Source organism: Chrysochloris asiatica, unplaced genomic scaffold (genome assembly GCF_000296735.1).
Source record: "Chrysochloris asiatica unplaced genomic scaffold, ChrAsi1.0 scaffold00001, whole genome shotgun sequence".
Taxonomy (NCBI): Eukaryota; Metazoa; Chordata; class Mammalia; order Afrosoricida; family Chrysochloridae; genus Chrysochloris; species Chrysochloris asiatica.
In genome coordinates this window covers 4,319,616-4,329,233 of record NW_006408519.1, presented here as the reverse complement: position 1 = coordinate 4,329,233, position 9,618 = coordinate 4,319,616, and the positions used below count along the sequence as shown (strand labels likewise).

At 41.5% G+C, this 9,618-nt stretch overlaps 1 protein-coding gene across 1 annotated transcript in view; it reads left to right on the top strand.

Annotated features, from left to right (window-relative positions):
• Nucleotides 1–7,464, top strand: part of DPYS (dihydropyrimidinase) — a 129,560-nt gene extending 122,096 nt beyond the window's left edge. Inside the window, exon 9 of the mRNA XM_006830822.1 lies at nucleotides 7,348–7,464. Within this exon, the coding sequence (XP_006830885.1) occupies nucleotides 7,348–7,464 (117 nt within the window). The remainder of the gene's footprint in view (nucleotides 1–7,347) is intronic.
• The last annotated feature ends 2,154 nt before the right edge of the window (nucleotides 7,465–9,618 follow it).

Below are 9,618 nucleotides of genomic sequence, written 5' to 3'. Positions count from 1 at the left end.
ATTCGATGGCACCCAACAGCAACAACCCCTGGAATGATAGCATTTGTGTGTATGTTTTTGTAGATGTATATCAATGGGAAGGCGGCATTGCAGAGCTATGAAGGATACCAAGAAAAACAGAGGAAGCAAATCAAGAAAGAATGTTTTATAGAATCCCAGAGAGGAGAGGGTTGTGAGATGGAGGGAGCAATGAACACAGAGTTTAAAAGATTCTGTGTGAAAAGCCTAGAAGTGCCAAAGTGCTAATTTTGACAATTTAGTGCTCATTGGTGAATTTAGCAATCTGTTTCTGTGATAACTTGGAAGGGAAGGAAAGCTAGATTGCAATGGATTGAGAAGTGACTCAAGGTGATGAACTGGAGACAGTAAGTGCAAACTAGTCTTTCAAGCAGTTTGATAATAAAGGAAATATGTGGACTAGCCTAGCTCAGGGGTATATTGAGTACTGTTGTTGTTAACTGCCATCAAGTCAGTTCTAACTCATAGTGACCCTGTATAGGATTTCCAAGGAGTGGCTGGTGTGTTTGAACTGCCAACCTCAGTTAAGCAGTCCAGTGCTTATCCTACAGCGTCATACTAGATTTTTTAAATGAGAGAATCAAGAATTTGTTTTCATGCATGCAGAAAGCATAAGCAACAGAGAGAACGGGTCCTGGAGGAGATGGGAAGACTGGGACATAGAGAGATCAGCCAGATTACCTGGCACTACAGGGCTAGGGTGGAGTCCTAGTATGGTGCTGCAGGTTAAAGCACTGGACTGCAAGATCAGTTTGAACCGCAAGGTCAGCAGTTCAAACTCACCAGCCACTCCTCAGAAACCCTAAATAGAATCACTATGAGTCAGAACCAACTCGAAGGCACTTAACAACAAGAAGAGGACTAGGGCAGGATGAATTGAGTCTTCAGTGATGTCTGGGGGATCAAAAGGAACTTGGGTTAGACCAAACAAGACTTTTATTTAGCTGGGTAAGCTGTGGAGATTTGGAGAGAGGTTGGGTAGAAGAAACAAGTGGGATGATTGAAATGGCAGGAAAAGGGAAGTTTGGGAGTTCTGCTTAAGATCATTCCCAGGGGTCAGTCAGGTGGAAGCCAGGGAGACAGCGCAGATCATCAGTTTTGCATTACAACAAATCATATAATATACCTAGCTTCATTACATGGTTGCAATCCCCTCCATATACTAACAGTTTACGGTATTTACCTCTATTAATGTTTATCTATTGCACTCCTCCTGTGTTTCCTGCCACCTTCCTCTTTTCTCTGCTAACCTTCCTCTTATTGTATATTGTCTGCCCTGTCACCTGAGTTAACATGTGTCTACCCTCTAGCTCATGACTAATTCCCCCCCCCACCCCACCCCCCACACACAGCAATCACAGATTGTTTCTTTTATCAAGAAAAGTCTTTATTTTATTATTTTTTTAAACTTTACAACATTGGTCCCATACAATATTTGTCCTTTTCTGATTGACTAATTTCACTCAGCATAATGTCCTTCAGATTCAACCATATTGTGAGGTGTTTCACAGATTCATCACAAAGTCTTTTATAAAACCTTTGTGACTAATCAGAGGACCTTGGGGAAAATGTAATTTGTTTTGTAGAAGAACAGAGCATCACATCTGTTCTGAATATGGGCGTTGGGGACAAGAGGCCACAGTTCCTGAGAGAAATCTGTTTCCTTCCATCGCAATGGAAAGGAAGGAGGTGGTAGAGAGTAAACTCCTGGGTTTGAGACAGGAAATTCTTATCTGATAATCTAGGTGAGAGAGGACACACTATGGTCAGGAGTAAGGGTGATGCAGTTCTGGACAAAGATGAAACTCTTGAGATAAGACAGAGCTCAATTCAAACTAGCTGAAGCTACAAAAGGGCATTTATTGGCCTGTGTAACTGTGAAATCCAGGGGTCCACTGGATGCAGGGGCTCAGACAACATCCTGAGAACTGTGTCTCTGCAGATCTGTGCATTGAGGTCATCATCCTACCATCGCAGGTGCCCCAGAGCAAGGAGGGAGCATTCATGATAACCTCAGCAGAAAGATCCTTGGAAGGACTCCGATTAGCCTGAATTGGGTTATGTGCTATTCCTAAACCTGCTGTTGGGTTCAGGGAAAGAGATACTCTGAGGGACCAACCCACGTGTAAAGCAAACTCACCCCTAAGTGAAGAAGACCAAACCCTGGGTTTAAAAGCTCCACCTGAACCACTGGTGTCGATTCCAAGATAGAGTTCAGGACAGACTGTTACTGACTAGCTCAAAACCAAGAGCAGCAAAGGTTCAAAGGAATTGTGGGATGGACAGGGAGGGGAGCTACTGAGGGACACATAGTAAGAAGGTAAAATTCAAAAGACGAAACCCATTACCACTAGGCTAGGATAAGCACTGGACAGGGATAAGCCTAATTCCAGTTTGTAGTGACCCATAGGACAGAGTAGAACTGCCCTATAGAGTTTCCAAAGTTACTATCTTTAAGGAAGCAGATTGCATGTGTTTCTTCCAAAGAATATCTGGTGGGTTGAATCTGCTGACCTTTTAGTTAGTAGACAAGCACTTAAGCACTGCACTACTAGGCCTGCCTAGTAAGAAGGTAAGGCTGTTGTGGTTGTTGTTGTTAAGTGCCATTGAGTTGGTTCTGACTCAGCAACCTTGTATAAGGTTTCCGAGATGCAGCTGGTGGGTTTGAACTGCCGACCTGGCACTTAGCAGCCCAGTGCTTATCCTACAGCACTATACCAGTCTAGTAGAAGATAAGGTTGTTGTTATTGTTAAGTACCATTGAGTTGGTTCTGACTCATAGCAACCCTGTATGGGGTTTCTGAGGCTTTTTAAATCTTCGCGGAAGAAGAAAGACTCATTTTTCTCTCACAAGGTAAGGTGGTGGTGGTGGTTATGTGCCGTGGAGTCGGTCTGACTCATAGTGACCCTGTACAGGGTTTCTGAGGCTGTAAATCTTTACGGGAGCAGAAAACCTCATCTTTCTCCTGTGAAACAGCTGCCAGTTTCTAACTGCTGACCTTGAGGTTTACAGCCTGATTCATAACCACTATGCTACCAGAGCTCCTTACAAGGTAAGGTTGTTGTTGTTGTTAGGTGTCATCAAGTCAGTACCGACCAACTTTCATTCGCACAGTAGAACGAAACACTGCCCGATCCTGGGCCAACCTCACTATTGTTGCCACGCTTGAGTCCATTGATGCTGCTACTTGGCCATTCCATCTCGTTGGAGGTTTTCCTCTTTTTCTCTAACCCTCCACCTTACCAAATATATCCTTCTCCAGCGACTGGTCCTTCCTGACAATATGTCTGAAATATGAGAGATGAAATTTGGCCACTCTGGCCTCCAAGGAGCACTCTGATTGCACTTCTTCCAACATGGGTCTGTTAGTTCCTTTGGCAGCCCATGGCACTTTCAATATTCTCTTCCAACACCATAACTCAAAAGCATCAATTCTTCATATGGTCTTCCTTATTCACTGTCCAGCTTTCGCATGCATATGAGGTTACTGAAAATACCATGGTTTGAGTCAGGCACACCTTAGTCTTCAAGCTGACATCTTTGCTCTTCAACACTTTAAAAAGGTCTTGTGCAGCAGATTTGCCTAATGCGATACACTGATTTCTTGACTGCTGCTTCCATGAATGTTGATAGTTGATCCAAGAAGAATGAAGTCTGACAACTTCAATCTTTCCTCCATTGATAATAATGTTGTTTATTGGTTCAGTGGTGAAGATTTTTGTTATCTTTACATTGAGATGTAATCCATACTGAAGGCTGTGCTCTTTGATCTTCATCAGCAAATGTTTTACGTCCTCTTCACTTTAAGCAAGGTAAGGTAGGTGACACAAATACCTCCCACCTATGTCACCTTCTATGGGGACTCTAGGCTGCAAAACCTAACTGTTGCTTGAACAAAATAAAGTAGACTCAGGGTTTTGCTAACATGAATGTCAAAAGAAAAAGAGAGAAAGACAAGATGAAAGAGGCATTGCAAGAGGGTGGACATACATCCAGATTTGCTCAGATGGTCCTAGTTTATGTCTGTTAATTATGTTTCACTCTGACATGTCCCAGTTTGGGTGGTGTAGTACATGATCAGCCTAGGTTTAAGTGACATGCTACACAGCTCCTAGGTGGTATAAATTGTACTGGACTACTAATGGAAAGATTGGCAGTTTGAACCCACTCAGTGGCTCACCTAGCCCTCTGCTTCTGTAAAGATTACAGCCAGGAAAACAGTATGAGGCAGTTCTACTTTATAAAACATAGGTTTATCATGAGTTGGAATCAACTTCGTGGTGACAAGTATGGATTTGGTTTTTCTTTGTTTGCTATAATCACTCAGGCTGACCTGGAAAGTAAAGCCAGGAGAGGGAAAAACATGAGGACTGTGAGCCTCAAGGTCAGTAGTTCAAACCCACCAGCTGCTCTTTGGAAACCCTATACAGGGTCACTATGAGTTGGAACCGGCTCGATGGCACAAAACAACAGCAACAACAACAACTAGGATTCAGATGTGGACTAGCTCCAGGTGACCACAATGTCCAGGGGGCAGCGTAGAAGAAGTGGAAGACTGGCCCTTCACTTCTGGTGTCAGGGTTCCTCAGAATGGTGACAAGTCCTAAGGTGATGATAAGGACTGTGTAGTTAGTGAGCCCAAATGAATCCACCACAGAAAGCATCCAACCAGAGTGGTGAGTCAAAGACAGGAGCTCTGCATTTCCTGATGCTTGGTGTGTGCCAGATGCTGTGTGCTTCATGTGTGTCCACGGCTGTGGAGACTGTGTTCATTTTGTTCAATGCTGTGTACTTAGTCGGCCTGGCAAAGACCTGGGGCCATGTGTGCCCAACAGATATCTGTTGAATGAAAGGAGGAATCGCTTTATGTCTAGGGAATGGGAATCTTATGTACCTAAGAGATAGGTTTTATTTCTCCAGTTTCCTAGATGAGGAAGTAGGTATGGCGGCATTAACTAAGTGACTAGCTTCCTACAACCACTAGTGTTATGTGCTGTCAAGTCAATTCCAACTCATAACAACTCTGTATAGGGTTTCTGAGAGTGGTTGTTGGGTTTGAACTGCAAACCTTGAGGTTAGCAGTCTTGTATTTATCCTAGTATATGTCATTGTTGTTAAGTGCCATTGAGTTGGTTCCGACCTGTATAGGGTTTCTGAGTGTATGGTGGTAGTGGTGATGTGCCATGGAGTCGGTCCCAACACCATATTGACCCTGTACAGGGTTTCTGAGGCTGTATGTCTTTATAGGAGAAGAAAGCCTCATGTCTCTCCCACGGAACAGCTGGTAGTTTTGAACTGCTGGCCTTGAGGTTCACAGCCCAATTCGTAACCACTATGCTACCAGAGCTCCTTCCTTATATATGGTGGTGGTTATGTGCCGTGGAGTCGGTTCCGACTCACAGTGACCCAGCACAGGGTTTCCGAGGCCGTAAATCTTTACGGAAGCAGAAAGCCTCATCTTTCTCCTGTGAAACAGCTGGTAGTTTCAAACTGCTAACCTTGCAGTTCGCAGCCCAATTTATAACCACTACACTCCCAGAGCTCCTTCTACATAGCAAAGCTAAAATCCAAACCCAAATCTGTTTTACTCCAAACACATCCTGTTGATCACAAATAGTTTTGGTCTTCAAATACCATAATAAGACCTCAAATAATTACTTGCTATTATTTGTCTGTATGTTTGTGTGTGTATGTTTGTGAGTATGTCATGAAGATTAAATGTTGAGAAGATTAAATATAAATAAAGAATTTAGAACATTGCCTAGTACATACTGTCCACTGCTATCGAGGTGATTCTGACTCATAGTGACTCTAGGACAAGACGGAATGGCTCCCGAGGGCTTCAAAGGCTAAATCTTCCCAGCAACAGACAGCCTCATCTTTCTGATGAGCACCTGGTGGATTTAAGTCACTGACCTTGAGGTTAGCTGCTTACCCCACGGTACCACTCTATTAGTATATAAGAAGATGCATAACATAGTAAGATGCACTAGGCATTGTTCTGAATGCATTACCTATGCACACAGTCTGCAGCTTACCAATGAGCTCTATTCCTAAATCTGCCTTTAAGTCAAATTTGTATGTAAATCAGAAGAGTTGGGTACAGTTTGTATCTAGCATCAGTTAGCCTTGTCTTAGTATATAGGATACAGTGTACTTCCTATGCATACAAAACTTACAGAAACACTTTCAGATATACTAAAATATCTTCAGCATAACAATGCATTATTAATAATAATATTTTGATGTAGCAAAGTCAAGTTGCTGCCATTTGTTATTACAAACCATTGTCCATACCTTGACTTTTTAATACATATAAGAGATATTTGGATGGAGAGGGCTGTGGTGGTGCTATGGGTGAAACATTGGGCTGCTAACTGCAGGTCAGTAGTTCAAACCCACCAGCTGCTCTGAGGGAGAACGATTAGGCTGTCTGGGCCTGTTCAGAGTCACAGTCTTTGAAACCCTGTCCAGGGTTACTGTGACTCTGAATTGACCTGAAGGTAGTGGGTGGGTTAGTGGGGAGTTGGTGTGTAACTACAGGAACCCAAGTCCGGCAGTCATATCCTGGGAATTGCCTGTATTTAATCCTTCCAGCATATAATCTTCACAATAATCCTGTAATATCTGGTATTATTCTCCCCAGAAACTGAAGCCCTCCATATTAAATAACCTGCCCAGTCTAGTTCCTGGTCCCATGCTCTTGATCACTGTGGTTTGCTACCACTTGCATTTACATTTACAAACAGTGTTCCTTTGTTTATAAATTCCAGATTTTAAAGCTCTGCTCAAGCGCTGAGTAACTCAGTTGAAACACAACCAAGATTCTGCTGCACACAGTTGATCACCACAGACGTGTGCTTAGGGATGTAATGTTCTATGAAACATCACAGAAGCAGTCAGGAAAATAAGAAACATACACACACTATACGAAGCACAATATTCGCAAAGTCTTAGCAGAGATAAACAAAGCCATCTGGGAACACACACATCTGGGATTGAAACAAGAAGAGCATGAGAACGTTTGAAAGGATCCTAAGAGCTGGCTGTTGGACTGAAGGGGTTTGATGAGATCACAGAGGCTCCAACTATAGTTGGAGTGATGGTTAGAAAATGTCCCCTGGGCCTTTGTCTAACACTGGTAGAGTGGACTAACCCAGATAACTGCAGTTGCCAGGAATTCTATGAAAGGGCAAGGGGTGTGAGACACGTGATAAATACACAAGATTTCTTTTTGCTCTCAATTCATAAAGGGAATGAAACTGCATTTAACTCTAAATATAAGAAGCAAATAAACTACTAGAGAGAAATGAAGTGTTCTGTTTCAGACTTGCACACCTACCCCTGTGGAACGCGTACCCTATAAGGGAGAAGTCATCATCCTGAAACCCAAAGGAACTAAAGAAGAGTCCACAGCTGGATCCAGGAAACATGCCCACTTCTGAGATGGTGCTGTCGGGTAAGGGAACAAGGGCAAAGAAATCATTCCTGCTTGATAGCATATGAATTAGCATTTTGAGGAGTCCAAGGCTGAAACTTCAAAGTGAAATAAGGCTGAAGGACATTTGAACCAAGGGCAGATTGATTAAAGACCTCTAGACACTAAAAGTTTAGATGAACCTCCCAGATTGAAGGAGACTCGAGAGATTCATTCTCTGAGATGTTAGACATTCCCAGAAAATCAAGTATGATCAAGAGGCTGGTAACATACAGAGGGACATTTTACTGAAGAAATGTGGCACTATTTAAAGCAGGGAGTACAATTTCATGGTCAAAGACTGCATAAATTGTTCAATTAGGACTTTTTCTGTAAAAAAAAAAAAGTATCTTTGTTATGTAATTACAGCTATGTTCTAGTGCTTAGAATGAATCAAAATATTTTCAAGAAAATGATTTGATAGTTTTAGGTGAACTTTATTTCACACATGAAATTGAACTAATAGTATAGAGACGGTCATTTTTGCAAAAACGTTTTGAGTGCTTCATCAATTTTCTCTTAGTCCTTTGACATTCATATATTCATTTTGGAACACATCTATTATCCTTGACAATTTTCTTTTCTTCAATTGCTTCCTGGTCCAGCTCAGGCAAACCCAATGTTGCCGGTCACTTTGCTAATCTCTCTGATGTCACTTCCACTGACTTCATGAAAGCTTACATGTTTTGCCAGTTTTGCAATATCACTAGATTCAGAATATTTTCACACTGGTGATATGTTTTCAGGTGTTTCAGCACGTAGCAGTCTGCAAAACACCTACTTACACAAGAGGTTGACATGATGGATGGGATAGGCCCTTGCATTAATTAGGGGGACTATTGGACAAGGACTGGATTATAAATGCTCAGGTAGACATTGGACATTTTCACATTATGACAAGCTATGCTTCTTTGCATAAGTAGATCCAGTGACTGTAGGGATTTCAATAATGGATTCTTGAATAACAAGGCTCTCTGAACAGTATGCTATGCTCTCTTCTACTGTTGAATGTGTGAGTCTCTAACAATGCTATATAGTCTCAGTTTGCTATTTCCAGAGAACTGGAATTATTCTTCTAATCCAGGAGGATTGTGCTAAAAATGTAGAGGAAGATTTGCTATTAGCAGCATTTGTGAGAGTGGGGCTGGTATTTACTTTGATGATAGCATTTCATTGGGGTGAGGCTTGACCTCTGCATTTCTTTGCCAGGGAGAATGTTACACTAAGTTCTTTTCTGTTCAAAGGTACAACCAGAGGCAAGATGTTGCTGTTCCCATCACAGTTAAACGTTGTCAGCCCACTGAGAAGCTGGCCTGTTTTCAACTTCCCAAATTCCTTTTGAAAAAAAAAAAAATTGCTGGAGGCCACTTTCATTTTCTTTCAGAAGCATTTGTTGTCTTTCTCACTGTGCTTGTAGCCTTGTAAAATCGAAAACATAAATGAATATTATTGTGATGTGAAGTCTGTGTGAAAATTCATTGATGCTACCTTAAAAGTCATCTTTGCATGTACCAGCTTTCTGATTTGGGCTTTTCAAAAGTCACTTTCTTGTTTAAAGTTTTCTTAAGAATGTCTACATTTGTTTTAAAAACAGCTAACTGTGATTTTACATTTTATTCTAATTAATAAACATTCAGATCTTTATTTCACATCATGTTAAGTATGAGTTGTGTATGTTTCCTTTTGTAATAGTTTCCTATGGCTGTCAACACATTTGGTAGCTTAAAACAACAGAAATGTGTTCTCTCAGAGCCTGGAGACCAGAAATCTGAAAGTTACATCTCAGCAGGACCAGGCTCCTCCTAAAGGTTCTATGGAAAGATCCTTTCTTCCCTCTTCTAGTGCCTGATGGTTCTAGCCATTCCTTGCCTTGTTGCTGCATGAATTCCAGTCTCGGCCTCAGTCTTCACATAGCATTTTCTTTTTTTAACTTTTTATTGTGAATTAAGTGAAGTTTACAGACAAGATCAACAGTTTTACATTCAACAAATCATACACTTTGTTTTCTGTCAATGATAGCAATCATCTCCATGCAAAAATAATTGTACCGATTCCACCCTGTGTGTAAAGAGCCTTTATTTGTAATATTAATTCAAACTTCTATATATTTGTGGAATATATA